The following is a 20681-nucleotide window of genomic DNA, read 5'->3' on the forward strand; positions in this document are numbered from 1 at the left end:
GCTGTCAGGCATCTCAGCCTTGAAAAGACATTTCCTCCCTCACCCACCCACTCCCACACATGTCGTAATTTCATTATCAACAAACTGGAAATAAAAAATATCTCGTCCAGCCTGTTTTTCACAGCAACTATGGGAGTCCCAGCAGGTAAAGTGGACATACTAATCTGCAAACTTTTGAGTAGGAAAAGGGTTATATTCTTTATTATTTGTTTTTACTCAGGGAGGGTCTTGGGCAGAAATTACCTAGATATATAATTTGCCTGGAAAATGTATCAAAACCATATAAATAATGTCAACTGCCTTGTACTATAATATTTTCAATAATGCAAGTAAGCTGTTGGTAAATACTCTATGGTTTTCCCTTCAATACTGATATAGATTACTAAATATTAACACCAAAGTAATAATATGGAAGATTAAGAAAGGATTAAGAAATGTTGTTTTTTTCCTTCCTGTCTTTTATTGTCTGTTGATTTAACACGTGTCACTGAACTTCCTAGTGACTGCCCTTCTTACCTCAGAGATAAAGATCAACTTTTAAACATTTAATCGCAAAGTTCTTGGTGCCTATTCTTTATCAAATGATCCCCTGCAGATAGTCTTTACTAGCTCTTTTTCTGGCATCTTCTAAAATTCCATTTTTGAGATCATTTTCTTCTAATGTCCAATTGTTCTAGAGAAATAAATGAAGCCACTTAATTGCATCAGACAAAATTCATTCCAAATGGCCTGAGGAAAGAACATACTTGAAGGATTTAGACTTCACTTCCTGGTCAGTGCGGGATCTCTGTGAGAATGAGTACTTCACGTGGAACTTGCTCTCTCCTACCATCAAAGGCTGCATATTTTCATAGCTCTTCTGCCACCATGAAGGAGGTTTTCTCGAATGCCATCCTTGTCCTGGCCATCTCTGTGTGGGCTGCCCTTGCAGTTGGTGAGTTATGTATCCTTGCTCTGCCCACGTTTTCTGGGGTATATCCAGTATTACAGGAAAATCAGAGGCAGGAGTGGAAGTGCTGTTCAGTTTTGTTTAATACTAATTCCTTTATGTTACAGATGTAGAAACTGAAACCCAGAGGAAGAGAGGATTCATTCCCTCAATGTCATTGGTATCAAAGCTGGGAGTCAAATCCAGACCTTCCAAACCCAGGACCACTGAACTTTCCAAAATACCTGATTACTATCGAGGCATTCAAACCTTAAAAACATTCATTTCCAGAATCTGTATATTTACATTTCTCAAACCCCAAAGGGAGTGTCAGGCAGGACAGCGAAGCAGAGACTGCCAGGAGGCGGTGGTGAGGGGCTATAGTTACAGGGCGGAATGAGGAAGTATGGGGACTTATGGAATTTTCCCTTTTTTGGTAATCTGAGGAACTGTGCGTGGCTGTAACTGGTCAGTTAGGGCCTATGGCTATTTCATGTGGATTGCTTCATGAGCCTGTTGGTGTTAGCTTGGTTGTCGGTGGTCACTGTGGGCCCTCTTGCCTTCTTCAGATTTCTATTGCGCAAGCCTGTTGCCTAAAAGCAGCCTCTACACTCAACAGGTCCTGTTTCCATCTGGACTCTGAAATTCTCATTTATCTTCAATTTTTTACTTTCTATTGGTGCTTTCTCTCACTTAAAACATTTTTTTCAAGCCTCTCACATCTTAAGAGGCTCTGTAACAAATTGAAAACTGTTCTTCCTGCCTCTAATATCTTATGGGGAAAACCCCTTTTCTTCTACTGAAGAAAAAACTATTTCCTTCTACTCCAACACTTCTGACACCAAATGTGTGGGTTTTCCACACCAAGCAATCCTCCCATTTTCTGTGGACATCAACTGGGTATCCCACAATTTAATATAATTATGGCACTACTATCTGGCATCCATCCAAACACCACAGTTAAGGACTCAGTCCCACAAGACTGCCCCTACTTGGGACAGCAGTCACAAGACTGGGCCTCCAGTACTTCTAACCAACAAGTTATAAGTCAGGAGTTCCCCTGACGCCCTCCTCAGGTTCAGTAACTTGCTAGAATGGCTCACAGAACTCAGGATAATGCTTTACTTACTGTTACCAGTTTATTATAAAGGACACAACTCAGGAACAGCCAAATGGAAGAGATGCATAGGACAAGGTATGTGGGAAGGGGCAGAGAGCTTCTATGCCCTCTCTGAGCATACCACCCTCCCAGCACCTCAGTGTGTTCAACCTGGAAGCTCTCCAAACCTTGTGGTTTAGGATTTTTATGGAGGTTCCATTATGACAGTGTCAACTGAGAAAAAGAGGCAAAACTGAAGAAGAACAAAGGCTTCTATCTGAGGTCTCAGAATTGCAATTTGGCAAGCACAGTTTCCAGAGTAACCAGAAAAGTGTCCTGCTCACATGGGAAAGCAAGAGGGGTTTTATGAGAAAGAAAGAGGGTAACTACAGGATATAAAGAAGAGTAAAGAACTTAATTCAGTGCTAACCGGTTGAGCTGCTTTTGGTGACTACCTAGTCGATTATTTTATAGGTGCTATCAAACAAAACTCCTCCTGGAATGCATTAGTCAATGCTTCTGTCTTCATAAAGGTCATGTCAACAGTTTTATGGTCTGAGGACCTGTTGTTCTGTTGGATTTTACAAGCAACTGTTTGTAATACAATGACCCCTTCTGGCCCACTTCAAGAGTTCATTAGTTAGAAAGGAAAACAGAGCTTCAAAATGGAATCTCTCCTGTCTAAATATTTTATACAATTCCACAAAGGCACGCTTGATTAAATCATTGGTCACTGGCAATTAATTTAATCTCCACCTTCTGATGGGATATGTTGCTTCCTGTGTGCCAAGCAGGGTCTCCCTCATCCTAGCTTTTTTTCCCTAAGGTCAGAAGACAGAGCAGCAACTCTTCCGAATGTGTTTTTGTCTTCCAGATTTCCCTCTTCCTACAGGCACAGGGGCTCGCCTACGAGAGACAAAGGTGAGCTCTACTTCCTTGGTTCCCAAGAACAAGAATGGGGAGTAAGCCAGTTTCCTGGATAGTCCCCAGAGCTTTCTTCTGAGAGGTGGGGGCAGAGGGGACTTGTGTGGGAATAACACCACAGTAAAAGCTGGGTCATCAACTGTGTGTAGCACATTTCATATGTTCCTGGGCCCTCTTCCCATGCATCATTCCAACCAGTTCATACTCTGTTGTGGGATAGAAGCCAAGTATTTTGAACCATTAAATGGATGATGAAGTCATGGCTCAAGTTCAGGTCTGTCCTATGCTGCAGTGGACATTCTTTCAGCTGAGACAGGCCAATATGTACATCCTGCCTCCCCCACACTAAGGCCCCACAAATATTCTCTCTGTCCCCTTCCTTCTATACCCCACCTCTGCTGTGATAAGTTTGACATCACTGTTGTCTGAAGCACCACACACAAGTCACTCAGTAATGTTCATAAGAAAAGTCTAACCTTCAAGACATGTTCCTTTCTGTAATCTAACAATCACATTTTGTGGTTGGTAGGGCAGGGATTTTCATCCTAATGAGGAACTTACATCTTAGACTGTGGAGTTCACAGATTATATGTTACATTATAATATATATTATATTATAGTCATATTGTTGGGTATGTGCCAGGGGTCAAACCCCAAAGCTGCTAAAGACTGTTCCCTGGATGCTTGGTCTCGCATTCCTTCTTCAAGCCCCCTACCCCACTACCAGTGACAATGGTCAGAGGTCCTGGAGGAAGGCATCTGAAGCAGTAATCTGTGTCTCATCTTCAGGCGCACTGCACTGGGAATATAAATAAGTGCTGGATTTTCTCTTACATCAAGCCAAGTGAACCCATATGTGGCAGTGACCAGGTTACTTACAGTGGTGAATGCCATCTCTGCTCCCAAATCCTGTAAGTCTTGATTTTTATTTTCCCTTCTCCCAGTCAGGAGGCTAAAGGTAGCCAAGATAGGAGTAACCTCTTCAGAACGCTTCCTACTGGTTAGATCTTCCCTCCAGTGACTCCTCCATGATTTGTTCCTCCATTTCTTCGATCTTCCCTTATGCTCTCAGAAGTGATCCCATTCACACAATTGCAGAAACAGAAACCCACTGAGACGAGAGTGTTCTGTCTGGCCTGGACAAGTATCAAGTGGAAAGTTCTCAGCAGCAACGAGCCACAGCAATCAGATCATGTGACCGCAGATGAGGGTTACCCTCAAGCCCCCTCAGGCCAAAGAACAAAAGCCTGATGAAGAAGAGGAAGAGGGGGCTGGGTGCAGAATCTTCCCAGCTGTTGCTTTATTGATCCTTGAAGGGGTATTATCCTCTCAAACAACTTTCTTTAGCTTCCAACTTTCTTTTAGCTTTCATGCTTTAGCTTTCATGGCTTAGTCTTTGGGCCCATCATATGTTAGGCATGAAGTGGCCAATGCTTTGGTCCAAGAGGAACAGCAAGGCACAGAGGTTTTCATCAAGGAGGCTGCCTTACAGAGTTTGGAAGAGGATTCCCTGACATCTGCTTTCTCCTTTAAGGAAAAAGCAACACCTTTGGATGACTAAGATTTAGAGATTAAGTCCAGTATTTTAAGAGAGAGAAAAAGCAGACAGGAGAGTAGATAAAAGTTTCTTTCTCTCCTTCCTCTTGTCTTCTCCTTAAAAGAAGAAATAATAATCCTGGTCACAATAAGAGATGTCAAGCTGGGCAGGATTGGACTTTCTTGCATGCCTTGCTGCATAAATACCAAAATTTACACTAGAACCCATAAAAGACTTGTGAGGTGAACAACTTTAGCGTCAGCCTCCAGGACCGGCATAGACAGCGGACAATCAGAATGCACAGTCTGGGGGGTTTAGGACATCACAGACCCAGAGAAGGCTAAAACCAGGAGATACTTGAGAGATAGATGACTTTCAAAGAACTCACACTGACTAGTATTCCCCGAAATATATTCTTAGTAGTTAATAGGGGAATGAAAGGATTTTACTGTATAATACTCTAGTTTGGACTGATAACCACATTAATTACCAAAGTATTTTTAAAAATTTTGCTCCTGATAGCTCCATTCTACCACCTCTTCTTTGTATATTATCATGCAAATTATACCTTCATACATGGATGCCCATCAATATAGATTGGTAATTATTGCTTTACGTAGTTGCCTTTTCAATCAGAGAGGAGAAAAAATTATAGACAAAACATACATTTACACTGTCTTTTCTATTTCCCTATATAGTTACCTTTACTGGTTCTCTTTGTTTCTTCATGTGGATTTGAAGTTCTGTCTAGTGTCTTTTCACTTCAGCCTGAAGGACTGTCTTTAGTATTTTGAAGCAACAAATTCTCTCATTTGGGTTGTTTCCTCATTTTAGCTATTGTGAATAGTGCTGCGATGAACATTTATGTAAAGGTATGTACTTGAGCACCTGTTTTCAATGTTTGGGGTATAAACTTAGGAGTGGAATTTGCTGGGTCCTATAGTAATTATATGTGTAACTTACTGAGAAACCACCAAATGTTTCCCACAGGGACTGGACCATTTTACATTCCTGCCAGCAACATTGAGGGTTCCAATTTCCTCACATTCTCCCCGACATTTTTTAATATCCATCCTGTGGATGTGAAATGATATCTCATTATGGTTTTAATCTACATTTCCCTAATGACTAATGATGTTAAGCATCTTCATGTACTTGCTGGCCATCTGTACACCTTCTCTGGAGACATGTCTATTTGAGTCTTTTGCCCCATTTTTAAAAAAGATTTTATTTTATTTATTTATTTGAGAGAGAGAGAGAGAGAAACAGCATGAGAGGGGAGAGGGTCAGAGGGAGAAGCAGGCTCCCCACTGAGCCAGGAGCCCGATGCGGGACTCGATCCCAGGACTCTGGGATCATGACCTGAGCTGAAGGCAGACGCCCAACCGACTGAGCCACCCAGGTGCCCATTTTTTTTTTTTACTTCATTCTTTGTCTTTTTATTTTTGAACTGTAAGAGTTCTCTATATATTCTTTTTTTTTTTTTTAAAGATTTTATTTATTTATTTGAGAGAGAGAGAGAGAGCATGAGGGGGGGAGGGTCAGAGGGAGAAGCAGACTCCTCGCAGAGCAAGGAGCCCGATGCGGGACTCGATCCCGGGACTCCAGGATCATGACCTGAGCTGAAGGCAGTCGCTTAACCAACTGAGCCACCCAGGCGCCCTGTCTATATATTCTTAATACTAGATATTATAATTTGTAAATATATTCTCCCATTCTGTAGATTGTCTTCCACTTTCCTGATAATGTATTTTGATGCACAAAGTTTTGAATTTTGATCAAGTCCAATGTATATCTATGTATTTTTTCCTGCTGCTTCTCCTGCTTTCAGTGTCATACCTAAGGAGCCTCTGTAAAATCCAAGGGCATGAAGACTTATCCCTATGTTTTCTTCTAAGAGTTTTATAGTCTTGGCTATTAAACTTAGGTTGTAGGGGCACCTGGGTGGCTCAGTCAGTTAAGCGTCTGCCTTCAGCTCAGGTCATGGTCCCAGGGTCCTGGGATCCAGTCCCACATTGGCCTCCCTGCTCAGCGGGGAGCCTGCTTCTCCCTCTCCCTCTGCTGTTCCCCCTGCTTGCGCTTTATCTCTCTGTCAAATAAATAAGTAAAATCTTTTTAAAAAATTTAGGCTGTAGATCTATTTTTGAGCTAATTTTTGTTATGGTGTGAGACAGAGGTCCAGCTTCATTCTTTTGCATGTGATTATCTAGTTGTCCCAGCACCATTTGTTAAAAAGACTATTCCTTCTATCACTGAAAGGCCTTGGCACCCTTGTCAAAAATAAATTTGTCATAGATGTTTGAATTTATCCTGCACTCTCAATTTCATTCCATTGTTCTATAGGTCTATCCTAATGCCAGTGCCACACAGTTTCTTATCTTGGTAGTAAGTTTTTGAAATTGGGATTTTGGGGTTCTCCAGCTTTTCTTTTTTTCAATGGTTCTGGCCACGCAGGACCTCTTGCAACTCCGTATGAATTTGAAAGTGGGCTTTTCCGTTTCTGGAAAAAAAAAAAAATGCCATTGGTATTTGGATAGGGATTACATGGACTTTGTAGTTTGCTTTGGGTAGTATGGACATTTCAACAACATTAAGTCTTCCAATCCATGAGCATGGGAGAGTTTCCATTTATCAGGACTTCATTAATTTCTTTCAGAACTGCTTTTTAGTTTTCAGTGTACAAGTCTTTCACCTCCTGAGCTAAATTTATTCAGAAGTATTTTATTTTTTTGGATGCTATTGTAAATGGGATTGTTGTTGTTGTTTCTTTGTTTTTTAAGTAGGCTCCATGCCCAGCATGGGGCTTGAACTCACGACCTCGGCAGAGTTGCATGCTCTACCAACTGAGCCAACCAGACTCCCCTGTAAATGGAATTTTTTTTTAATTTTTTTTAGAGATTTTATTTATTTCAGACAGAGAGCGAGCGAGAGCATGAGCGGGGGTGGGGGGTATAGGGGCAGAGGGAGAAGCAGACTCCCCACTGAACAGGGAGCCTGACGCAGGGCTCAATCCCAGGACACTGGGATAATGACCTGAGCCGAAGGCAGATGCTTAACTGACTTGAGCCAGCCAGGCGCCCCTGGAATTGTTTTATTAATTTTATTTTCAGCTTGTTCACTGTTGCTATATAGAAACACAACTGATTTTCATGTGTTGATCTGTACCCTGAAACAGTGCTGAATTTATTAGCTTTAGTAGTTTTAATATGAATTCTTTGGTATTTTCTATATGTAGAATCATGTCATCTTCAAATAGAGATAGTTTTACTTCTTCCTTTCCAATTTGGATCTCTCCCCCTACCCCAGCTTTATTGAGGTAAAATTGACAAATGAAATTTTGGATGCCTTTAATTTCTTTTTCTTGCCCTGGCTAGAACTTTCAGCATAATGTCGAATATCAGTGGTGAAAATGGGTATCTTTGTCTTGTTTCTGATCTTAGAAAGAAATCTTTCAGTCTTTCACCACTGAGTATGATATTGCTGTGGGTTTTTCATAAATGTTGTTTATCAAAAAAAAAAAAAATAAGTGTTGTTTATCATATCAAGGAAGGTCCCTTCTATTCCTTGTTTCTGAGCGTTTTTATTATGAAAAGGTGTTGAATTTTGTCAAATAAGGGATTTTTTTAATGTAAATTGAGATGAACATGTGCCTTTTACCTCCTTCATTCTATTAATGTGATGCTATTGCATTGGTTGATATTTTTGGGTTGAACCACCCTGCATTCTTGGGATAAATCATGGTCATAGTGTATAATTCTTTTAATATGCTGTTGGATTCAGCTTGCTATAGTTTAGTTGCGAATTTTTACATCTATATTCATAAGGGATTTGGTCTATAGTTTTGTGTGTGTGTGTGCGTGTGTGTGTGTGATGTCTTTGTCTTTGCTATCATGGTAATTCTGGTTTCATAGAATGATTAGCAAGTGTTTTTTCCTCTTCTAGTACTTGAAAGAGTTTGAAAAGGATTGGTATTTGCTCTTAAATGTTTGGTAGTATTCACTAATGAAGAAGATACCTGGTCCTGAACTTTTCTTTATTAAGAGGTTTTTTATTACTGAGTCAATCTTTTTACTTGGTACAGGTCTGTTGAGATTTCCTATTTCTTCTTGAGTCAGTGTGTTTCAGTACTTTGTCCATATTTCTTCTAATTTGTGTTTTTCTAGGGATTTGTCCATTTCATCTAGATCATCTAACTGTTGACATAACAATAGTTTATAGTATTCCTTTATAATCATTTTTATTTCTGTAAGGTCAGTAGTAATGTCTTACCTTTCATCAAATTCATACTTTAATTTTACTGCATATTCTTTTTATGATACTCTGAATTTCTACTTAAATATTCAAGATTCTTTTTAATTTTCTATATTTGATTTAAGGCTGAGTATGTTTCACATATCAAATATCTTTGACAAATAAAGATCTATAACAATAGGGATTTTTAAATATTTGCTACATAAGAATTCACTACAAGCAGTGTTTTTCCTTCTCAAACTTAGCTAAAGATTATCAAGTGCAATTTAGTTGTAATTTATAATATGCCATAAAGCAAAAATAATCATTTCAAAATATAATTTCTTTCAGATACAAAGGGCTTAACATAACTAAACTGTACGATGGACCATGTGTAAGTAAAGTCACTCTCATTTTTCATTTTTAGGAGTAAACCAGATATACTGATATGCTGTAGAGAGCTTTAAATGGTTTGTTATAAAAAATTTCAAACATAACATAAAACTAGATACAAGATAATATCATATGCCTGTCATATCAATCCAACAAAGTATAAAGTGTTTGCCACATTTCCTTCCTTTATTATTCCTTTTTTTTTTTTTTTTTGCCTAAATATATTAATGCACGTCTTGGACATCATGTCATTTTACTAAGAAGTGTGGACATTTCCTTACATGCCCACAATGCTGTAATCACACCTAATTAGTACCCTGTCATCTTCTAATATGTACTTCATGTTCAAATTTTCCCAGCCACCTCAAAAATAATATCTTCTGGGGAAATAAAAGTATTTCAGCCTAATAATTCAGTAGTTAAGAACATCCAGTCCACCTTTCTGTTCCCTGCCATACCCAATTTCTGGGATTTTTTTTTTTTAAAGATTTTATTTATTTGAGAGAGAGAGAGAAAGCATGCACGAGCAGAGGGGAGGAGCAGAGGGAAAAGTAGACTCCCTGCGGAGCAGGGGACACTCGATCCCAGGACCCTGGGATCATGACCTAAGCCGAAGGCAGACACTTAACTGAGCCACCCAGGGGCCCCCCCCAATTTCTGGGATATTGACAAAAGACACTAACTGGAACATGAAAGGTTATTCAGAGTGAATGGACCAGGTCTTGCTTAGCTCTGGCCTAGATATTGTGTCTTTGACTTCAGGGTCATAGGGCCAAAGCAAGAACTCAGCTGATGCCATAAAGATCATTGTAGAGTTATGAAGCACAGAAACAAGACTGGGGAAAGTCATCTTGGAACAAAATATAAAAAAGGTGGAAGGTAAAGCAGGTAAAAAAGACAATTATATACTTTTGTAATAATTTTATGACAATATCTTCTGACACAATCTCAACAAGTTGACAAGACTCAACTGATGTACAGACCAGCATACATATTACTCACTTGGGGAAGGTCTATAACCTGAAAGTTCTCTAGTTCTACTAGAGAGAAACATAAAGACTTTTAGGCATTTCCATGATTTGGGGTAACTCTAAAGAGACCTTACATTTCCTCTACCTCTGTCAGATGCCTTTGACCTGGGCTAATTCATAAAAAATCCTGCTGAATCCCCTTCTCTTATATCTGGACCATAGCCCTTTCCAAATAAACTTCTGGTCTTACATCTTTTTCAAATTTGTAACTTCAAAGAGATGCTTTTAATCTCAAGGATATCAATAAGATGGTGTCTGAAAGCTTTCTGCTGGCAGAATTTCTTTTTGCTCAGAGAGGTTGGTCTTTTGTTCCAATAAGACCTTCAGCTGATTGGATGAGGTCCACCCACCTTGTGGCAGGTAATCCTGGATTAAATGTTAAATGTTTTTTTAATTGAGTTTATTTTAATTCTAATATAGTTTATATACAGTATTATATTAGTTTCAGGTGTACAATATAGTGATTCAACAATTCTATACATTACTCAGTGTTCATCATAAGTATACTCCTTAATTCCCATTAGCTATTTCACCCATCCCCCTCACTCACCTTCCCTGTGGTAACCATCAGTTTGTTCTCTATAGTTAAGAGTCTGTTTCTTGGGGGTGCCTGGGTGGCTCAGTCAGTTAAGCATCTTCCTTTGGCTTAGGTCATGATCCCAGAGTCCCAGGATCAAGCCCCGCATCAGGCTCCCCACTCAGCGGGGAGTTTGCTTTTCCCTCTGGCCCTCCCCCCTCTCATGCTCTCTCTCTCTCAAATAAATAAATAAAATCTTTAAAAAAAAAAAGTCTGTTTCTTGGTTTGTCTCTTTTATTCCTTTGCTCATTTATTTCGTTTCTTAAATTCCACAGATGAGTGAAATCATATGGTATGTGTCTTTCTCTATTTTGCTTAACATAATACCCTCTAGTTCCATGTCATTGCAAATGGCAAGATTTCATTCTTTTTTTTTTTTTTAAGATTTTATTTATTTGACAGAGAGAGAGAGAGACAGTGGGAGAGGGAACACAAGCAGGGGGAGCGGGAGAGGGAGAAGCAGGCTCCTGGCCGAGCAGGGAGCCCATTGTGGGGCTCCATCCCAGGACCCTGGGATCACGACCTGAGCCAAAGGCAGATGCTTAACGACTGAGCCATCTAGGTGCTCCAAGATTTCATTTTTTTTATGGCTGAGTAATATTCCATTGTATATTTATATCACATCTTCTTTATCCATTCATCTATCAATGGACACTCAGGCTGCTTCCATAATTTGGCTATTGTAAATAATGCTGCTCTAAACAAAGAGGCCTGTGAATCCCTCTGAATTAATGATTTTGTATTTTGGGGATAAATACCAGTAGTGCAAGTACTGGATCATATGGTAATTCTATTTTTTAACTCTTTGAGGAACCTCCATACTGTTTTCCATAGTGGTCGCACCAGTTTGCATTCCCACCAACAGGGCATAAGGGTTCCTATTTCTCTGCATCCTCACCAACACTTGTTTCTTGAGTTTTTTATTTTAGCCATTCCGACAGGTGTGAGTTGATATCTCCTTGTAGTTTTGATTTGCATTTCCCTGATGATGAGTGATGTTGAGCATCTTTCCATGTGTCTGTTGGCCATGCGATTAAATGCTGAATGTTAATCCCATGCAAAACACTTTCATAGAAATATTCAGAATAATGTTTGATCAAATATCTGGGCAGCATGGCACAGCCAAGTTGACACATAAAATCAGTCATCACAAAGCCTGTCTGAGAAACACTGGTTGGAAGACAGCTGGCCTCCAGTGCGAAGCACCTACCTGCCCCAGGGACCACTACATATGCAGGCAATGAACTTTTTATTTTATTCAAGTCTTTTCATGTTTGTCTATTTACTAAATGGCACTTGAGTCTGCCTAAGACAAAAATGAAGATACTATAATCATCAATCCCAGGGTGGGCTTAGCCACAAACTATTAACACTATTAAGGGGATTCTGAAATTGTGCTGGAGGCAAGATCAGTCCACAAAATCAATAAGAGTTCTTTATAGCAGTAACACCCAATTAAAAAATAAAATAAAAAATAATACATCACTCAAAATAGAAACAAAAACTACGAAGTATCTGGAAATTAACTATAAAAGAATAAAAATGCTCAGGACTTCCAAAGAAAAAACTTTAAAACTCAAAAGGTATTTAAAATCATATGAATAACGGAGAGACGGTCCATGCTCCTAGATTATAACTTAAGTAATATGATTGTTAGTTTTTTCTAAACTATTCTAAAAAATTCATTTCATTCCCAATCAATATTTCAGTTGGGTTGAAGATCTCCGATAAGTAAAGGACACTATGGTAAGTTAGTAGACAACTGACAGAACTGGAGGATATTTGCCATTCCCAAAAACAACAATAAGCTAATATTGAGAATGTGTGTCTAAATAAGCAGCAAGAAAATATACAGCAAACCAACAGGAAAATAGGCAGAGGCTACGGTTTTATACAAGAAAGATAAAGACTAATTAGCATAAGAAAGATGTTCAAAAGCTCGTGAATAACCAGACGGGTTCAAATTGAAACAACAAGATACCAATTTGCACTTGTTATACGAGTAAAAATCAGAAAGCTGGGTCATGTCTAATGCTGTACTCTTCATGACATGTGGTAAGAGTGAAGACTGTCCCAGCCACTCTTTTTTTTTTTAAAAAGATTTCACTTATTTATTAGAGAGACAGCAGGAGCAGAGGGAGAGGGAGAGGGAGAAGCAGATTCCCTGCTGAGCAGGGAGCCCGACACGGGGCTCAATCCCAGGACCCTGGGATCATGACCTGAGCCGAAGGCAGCTGCTTAACCGACTGAGCCACCCAGGCGCCCCTGTTACAGCCACTCTTGAGGAGCAATCGACCACTTCCTAGGCAAAGTAAGAAATTAAATACATGCATATCTAGCGGGCCAGCATTTCCAAACCTAGGAAATCACAAAGCAATTCTCTCATAGCTTTGTAAAGTGACATACATGTTTATTGCAGTGTTATTCATGGTGGCAGGTGGCCATTTTTTTTTTTTTTTAAAGATTTTATTTATTTATTTGACAGAGAGAGACACAGTGAGAGAAGGAACACAAGCAGGGGGAGTGGGAGAGGGAGAAGCAGGCTTCCTGCTGAGCAGGGAGCCCGATGGCAGGTGGCCATTTTGAGGGCAGCCTGGGTGAGACTAGTCCAGAAATCAACTAGTAAACTGTGGAAGGTGTCTTCATAGAGGTCCATGCAGCTTTCAGAATAAAACAGATGTACATTTTGGCAGTGTGAGTAGATCTCACAATATTGCACTGAGCGAAAAAGAGAATAATTCAAGTACCTCAATACCATTACGTAAACTAAAAATAACCACAAACAGTACATATTTTATGCAAACACATAAACAAAAAGAGACATACTGAACTCATTAAAATGTTTGGCTGTAATGTGAGGAGAAAGGGAATAAATGAATAAATGAATGAATGAATGAATGGTGGCCCCTCCCCATAGCCCTTTACCAAAGCACAGTGGAAACTGTTTTTGACAAGATCGAAAAGAAAATAACAATATCCTTGGTGGGAGGACTAACAGTTATCACTTATCGACTGCTAGCTGTGTACCTGGCCCTGTGTCCCATGCTTTGCCTATATCTCCTCCCCCATGTTTCTACAGCCCTCACCATGAGGCAGGTGTTGCTATTAGCTACATTTCATATTGAAAGATGGAGAGGTCTACAGAGGGATGTGACTTGCCCAAGGCCACACAGCTAGGAACGGGCAGGGCTGAGTCTTGAACCCGGCTGGTCAGCCTCCAGACCCTGTTAATAGCACTTTCTGTGCTGCCCATGGCACCCCATAGGCCTCTGACCAGACTCTGCTTCACCAATGTCACTGCCTCTATTCTCCACCTTTCTGCCCCCTGGCTCTCCTGGGGTTCAAAGACTCACATAGCCATCTGCATCCTTAGCTCTCCTCTTCTCTTCCCACTTCTACTCTGTGCTCCTATTCTTCATTGACATTAGAATGTCTCCAGTCTGCCTTAATTCACAGAATAATGGTTTAGCCATTCCTCCTGCAGGACTGTGGGTGTAGTTATCAATGTGGTAGTTTTTCTCTTAACTTTCCCAAATTTGATTTCTCTAAGCCGATACTTCCCTTGCAGGAAAACTCCTGAACTTACCGTGAAGAATTATAGAACTTGCTGAATCCCCGACGATCAAGGGAAACATAATGGTTGTCACTTCCAGTATCATCCCCTGTGGAGGAGAATGCTGATGCTGGAGGAAACCAATGGTTAGAGGATCAAACTCCTTGATGTTTGCTTCTTCAATAAATGATTCTCAGTAGAAATTCTGGCTGGCAAACATTTCTCTTGGTTAATCAGAATCTGTTAAAAATATCAACTATTCTGGGTTCACATCCCAAAACTACAGGACTTATGCCATAGATTCCCTTTGTTCTCATACAGACTGTGAGCAAATGACCCCAGAAATCTAAACGATGGGATAGGTGCCTCAAGAGCAGCTATAGATACAACTCGAAGGCTCTGGTCATTATGGGGCTGAATATGTGTCTTGTGAGTGACACGGATTTCAATACACCAGGATCTGGTTTGAGCAATTTCAACCATACCATAAAAGAGAGACTTTTATCCAAAGAAAATGTATTGAGCACAATACTGCCTGGCCACAGTATGGTTTCTAAATACTATACAAGCACTAACTTACTTAAGCCTCACTACAAACTTAAGAAGTACATCCTCATTTTATAGACAAAGGAATGGAAGCTTAGAGAGTTGCACACAATTCCACACTGAGGATTCTACTAGAACAAACTGCATAGATCCTTATATAAAACATACAGTAATGGTCCTAGGGAAACACATATATACACATGTACACATTAAACTGAGAAAGATGAGGAAATACATGCTTGTGTTAATGTATGTTTATTTCTTAACATGCTTTAATGCTTTTCCGCTTTCCCAAAATTATAAGTTGCAGACTAATGATATCACTTAGGACTAAGGACATTTACTCGAAACAATCTAGAAGTTATAGTCATTTGCTCCAATTTCTTGTCACTTCTTAGGACACAGCATAAAAAGAATGAAAAGAATAGAATGAGATTCTTTTTTTTTTTTTTTAAAGATTTTATTTATTTGAGAGAGAGAGAGCATGAGGGGGGAAGGGTCAGAGGGAGAAGCAGACTTCCCGCCGAGCAGGGAGCCTGATGTGGGACTCGATCCCGGGACTCCAGGATCATGACCTGAGCCGAAGGCAGTCGCTTAACCAACTGAGCCACCCAGGCGCCCTAGAATGAGATTCTTATCAGAAGTTCTGAAATGAACCCCAGGCAACATGCAGTAAGAATGAAAAGCCTCCCAAACTCAGAAATTCTGATGCAAAACTAGAATTAGGAACCATTTGACTCAATTAGCTTCTTGAGGTCCCATGCAACAAGAGTCCTACAATTCTAAAGAGAAAATTGCTTATATCTGATGGCACTGGGTGGTTAGTGTAAACATGTCTTTTCCTCAGATATGAGAGACCAGACAATGTCTATAGAAATAAAAGAAGTGGACAGAGATTTAATATGAGGATGAAATTGTTTAAGATGCAAAGAGGGGGCGCCTGGGTGGCTCAGTCGTTAAGTGTCTGCTTTCTGCTCAGGTCATGACCCCAGGGTCCTGGGATAGAGCCCCACATCGGGCTCCCTGCTCAGCGGGAAGCCTGCTTCTCCCTCTCCCACTCCTCCTGCTTGTGTTCCCTCTCTCGCTGTGTCTCTGTCAAATAAATAAATAAAATCTTAAAAAAAAAAAAAAAAAAGACGCAAAGAGGAGGGGCGCCTGAGTGGCTCAGTCAGTTAAGCATCAAACTCTTGGTTTCAGCTCAGGTCATGATCTCAGGGTTGTAGGACCGAGCCCCGCATCACGCTCTGTGCTCAGTGTGGAGTCTGCTTCAGATTCTCTCTCCCTCTCTCTTCCTCTCTCTCAAATAAATAAATAAAATATTTTTTAAAAAAAAAGAGGCAAAGAGGAGATGAGATTAAGGGACAAAGTAGAAACCTCCCCTGAATTCATATTAGTGGGCTTGAATCTGTTCCAACATGCCCCGCACACATGCATAAAATGACATCTGTATGATAATAACACCACAAAGGAGCAGGCGGATGGAGTTACAGAGAAGCAAAGTTTTGTACAGTATTAAAATTAAGTTGGAATTAACATGAACTAAATTATTATATGTTAAGATGTTAATTGTAGGGTGCCTGGGTGGCTCAGTTGGTTGAGCGACTGCCTTCGGCTCAGGTCATGATCCTGGAGTCCCGGGATCGAGTCCCGCATCGGGCTCCCTGCTCGGCAGGGAGTCTGCTTCTCCCTCTGGCCCTCCCCCCTCTCATGTGCTCTCTCTCTCCTCTCATCCTCTCTCTCAAATAAATAAATAAAATCTTTAAAAAAAAAAAAAAAAAAAGATGTTAATTGTAATCCCCAAGGCAATCATTAAGGAAATAACTAAGAAATATAATAAAAGAGGGGCGCCTTGGTGGCTCAGTCAGTTGAGCATCCAACTCTTGATTTCAGCTCAGGTCATGATCTCAGGGTCATGGGATTAAGCCCCATGTTGGGCTCCATGCTGAGTGTGGATCCTGCTTGAGATTCTCTCCCTCTGCCCCTCCCACTCGCACATGCACACACACTCTCTCTCTCTCTCCCCAAATAAAAAAGTAAAAGAAATGACAGGGGAATTAAAACAGTACCCTGAAAAATATTTAACACACAAGAAAAGGCAACAACAGAGAAATAGAGGAACAAAAAAGACCTAAGACAAATAGAAAACAAATTACAAAATTACAGAGGACAATTCTACCTTATCCACAACTACATAAATGGATTAAACATTAAAACCAAAAGCAGAGATTGACAGAATGAATAAAAACATGATCCAATTAGATGCCAGCTACAAGAGACACATTTTGGATTCTAAGACACAAATAGGTTGAAAATAAAAGGATGAAAAAAACTCATGCAAAACAGTAACAAAAAGAAACCTGACATGGCTATACTAATATCAAACAAAGTAGAATTTATCCAAAAATTGTTACCAGAGACAGAGGATATTTTATAATGATCAAAGAGTCAATCCAGCAAGAAGACATATAAACATTTTTGCAACTAAAAATAGAGCCCCAAAATACATGAGGCAAATTAAAGAGATAAATAGACAATTCCACAATAACAGCTGGAGGTTTCAACATTCCATTTTCAATCCTGGATAGAGGAACTAAGCAGAAGATCCAAAGTAAAAGAGAGTAACTATACCTATACAGACATCACAGACCTAACGAGACATCTATAGAACACTCCATCCAACAACAGCAGAATTACACATATTTCTCAAGTGCACATGAAATATTCTCCAGGATAAACCATATCCTGGACCATTAAAAATGTTCAATAAATTTGAAAGGATTGAAATCATACTAAATATATTCTCTAATCACAATGGACTAAAATTAGAAATCAATAGCAGAAGAAAATACCTAGGAAATACCTAACAAAACTATTGGCAAATACCTAACAAACCTAGGTACATACTTTCCTTCCAAGCCAGTAATCTCACTCCTAGGAATCTACTACTCTGAAGACACACCTCTAAACAAAAATATATATGTGCAAGGTTATTCACTGCAGCATTGTTATTGCAAATAATTGAAAACAACCCAAATGGGGCGCCTGGATGGCTCAGTCGTCAAGTGTCTGCCTTTGGCTCAGGTCAGGATCCCGGGGTCCTGGGATTGAGCCCCACATCAGGCTCCCTGCTCCTTGGGAAGCCTGCTTCTCCCTCTCCCACTCCCCCTGCTTGTATTCCCTCTTGCTGTGTCTCTCTCTGTCAAATAAATAAATAAAATCTTAAAAAAAAAAAACAAACCTAAATGTCTACGCATAGGGGAGTGGTTAAATACACTACGGTACGTCACACAATAAGGAACAATGCAGCTGTGAAAGAAAAGTAGAAGGTCTCTGTGAGCTGATATGGAGTGTTTTCCAGGGCATTCTGGAAGTGGAGAAAGCAAAATGCCAAAGAGTATCTACAGTATGCTACATTTGTGTAAGAAAGAAGAGGATAAGATAAACTACGCCTGTATCTGCCCATTTGTGCAAAGGGAATATAGACAGGGTAAACCAGAAACAAAAAAGAATGGTTCCCTATAGGGAGTAGGTGGGGAAATGATGGAAAGAAATGGGGAAGGGGAACAAGATAGCAGGAATGAGGGGGGAGCAGCACTTCTCTGAGCATATCTTTTGGTACAGCTCCCTTGAAACCACAGTTATGTTTCACATACACAAACATAAACAATTAAAACCAACCAGGATGTGGGGGGACTCGAAATGGAATACAAACATTAAGGATTGCACTAGCTGTGTTTTAAATTGCATAACCACACTGAAGGGGGTAGGGAAGAAAATAACCAAGCTAAGTAACTTTATGGAACAGTATCTTGACTGGCTACTGTAAGGCTAAAGACAAGAACTCTACGTAAATGCTATCATCCAGTTGGTAATTGTTGAGGGTGAAGATGCTGGATTTTGTGGGGGACATAACAGATTTGATATGAGGATTACATTTTAAGGGCAGATGTGCTGCAGGCAATTGGGAGTGACTGGAGCTCCAAAGAACGTTAGGGAGAGCCATCCACCCTCGCCTAATAGATCACAAGTCTTTACTTCTGCATTAAGAAATGACTCCTCCGGACGCTCCATTCAAGACAATTAGAACTCTAATCCAAAGAGCGGTAGAAGACAACTCATTTCTTCTTTTGTAACTTGCCTGGACATGTTTTCACTTATCAATTTGTAGAGTCGTATTTATTAGCCATTAGGTAAGGGACATTTATTTACTGTAGTTGCCAACAAGCTATAATTGTTTACAATACAGTCTACAGTTCATTCTTGGTCTTTTATGGCATTTATTTACTTATTTAAGTGGCCTAGCCTTTCCTTTATGGCCTCTAGACCATATCTTGCTTGGGAAAGTCTCCTCACCACAAAGGATATAAAAATATTTTCCTAAATTTCATTCCAACATTTTCATCGTTGTATTTCACTTTTACCCATTTAAAGCCAGGCAGAATTTATCATGTATGTGGTTGAGGTTAAAGTGTAGGTTTCCTTCCAGATGAATTCTCAACCTTATGAACATTACTCTTTCCCATGGAATACCATTGACTTTTATATATACATATACTTCACTATTTGATGAAAGTGGATTTATAAGAAATATATTTTGTAAGATAAGTCTATACCCAATCATTTTTCTTTTTAAAAATAATTTTGACTGTTTTTCAAACATTTGTTCTTCTATACACAAGACCCTCATTCTGGGGCGCCTGGGTGGCTCAGTTGGTTAGGCGACTGCCTTCGGCTCAGGTCATGATCCTGGAGTCCCGGGATCGAGTCCTGCATCGGGCTCCCTGCTCGGCAGGGAGTCTGCTTCTCCCTCTGACCCTCCCCCCTCTCATGTGCTCTCTCTCTCTCAAATAAATAAATAAAATCTTTAAAAAAAAAAAAAAAGACCCTCATTCTGAAAGTTTTGTCTGTGACTGACATAATCCTATTCCAATGCCATAATTTTAATTATTGTAGTTTACATTTAATATCTAAGTACTATCTCATTACTCCCATTTCTTAAGGTTTTCTTGCCTGCTTTTTTCTGTCATCTTTAAAAATATTTTCTTAAATATTCCCCGATCTCATTTGTAATATTGATTTTAACTGCCGGCATGATGCTTGAAATGTTCTGTATCATGATCTGGGTGATGGTTACTCAGGTGTAGATATATTTAGACATCGCATACTTAAGATTTGTTCACTTTGCTGTATGTGTAACCACATAAAAATTTTATTTTTTTTTTATTTTTTATTTTTTTTAAAGATTTTATTTATTTATTTGAGAGAGAGAATGAGATACAGAGAGCATGAGAGGGGGTAGGGTCAGAGGGAGAAGCAGACTCCCTGCTGAGCAGGGAGCCCGATGTGGGACTCGATCCCGGGACTCCAGGATCATGACCTGAGCCAAAGGCAGTCGCTTAACCAACTGAGCCACCCAGGCGCCCCGCATAAAAATTTTAAAATAAACTTGTATTTTGATACTTTTTTTTCATTTTGAGAAATCTCTGCTCTTAGTTTTAACTCTGCCTTTTTTAGTTTATTTTTTCTAACTTGTAGAGATGGATGGAGCTTAGATGATGGATTCTTCAACCTTCTTTTCTAATATATGTATTTTAGGTTTCAGCAGTATTCTTCAATTTAAAGCAAATTATACCTAAGGACAAGGTACATACAGAAGTCATGTAAGCTTAAGCAGGATGAAGCACCTCCTCAGTACTGTTAGTAAATGTTTTCTATTACTACTGTTAGTTGTCCTTTGCCTCTTTTGTATGCATAAGGACCCTGGTGGTGGGAAAGGGGTTGGGAATGGGACAAAGGGGAGGATTCTGGGATTCCATCTTTATTAGAGCATGGACTTCTTCTGTCCTCTCCATGGGAGAAGATT

The 20681-nt window shown here is 39.7% G+C and overlaps 1 protein-coding gene and 1 long non-coding RNA gene across 7 annotated transcripts in view; one reads left to right on the top strand and one right to left on the bottom strand.

Annotated features, from left to right (window-relative positions):
- Positions 1-20681, bottom strand: part of LOC118520651 (uncharacterized) — a 35177-nt gene that overhangs the window by 6645 nt on the left and 7851 nt on the right. For 3 of the 5 annotated variants that reach the window (XR_013450057.1, XR_013450058.1, XR_013450055.1), the window contains exon 3: positions 5191-6988. The exons of the other annotated variants lie outside the window; for them this stretch is intronic. This is a non-coding gene — a long non-coding RNA (uncharacterized LOC118520651). The remainder of the gene's footprint in view (positions 1-5190; positions 6989-20681) is intronic. 5 annotated transcript variants of the gene reach the window in all.
- SPINK8 (serine peptidase inhibitor Kazal type 8 (putative)) lies at positions 771-20506 on the top strand. 2 transcript variants are annotated; one of them, XM_078078666.1, is made up of 5 exons: positions 771-934; positions 2902-2948; positions 3741-3862; positions 9070-9112; positions 20414-20506. In XM_078078666.1, exons 1-5 carry the CDS (start codon positions 796-798, stop codon positions 20480-20482), a joined length of 420 nt encoding a protein of 139 aa, XP_077934792.1. In that variant the 5' UTR covers positions 771-795; the 3' UTR covers positions 20483-20506. The 2 variants fall into 2 exon arrangements, with proteins under 2 accessions (XP_077934792.1, XP_035924650.1); XM_036068757.2 differs by lacking the exon at positions 20414-20506 and adding an exon at positions 14288-14475 and having other exon boundaries at positions 778-934.

Source organism: Halichoerus grypus, chromosome 1, assembly GCF_964656455.1.
Source record: "Halichoerus grypus chromosome 1, mHalGry1.hap1.1, whole genome shotgun sequence".
Lineage (NCBI taxonomy): Eukaryota > Metazoa > Chordata > Mammalia > Carnivora > Phocidae > Halichoerus > Halichoerus grypus.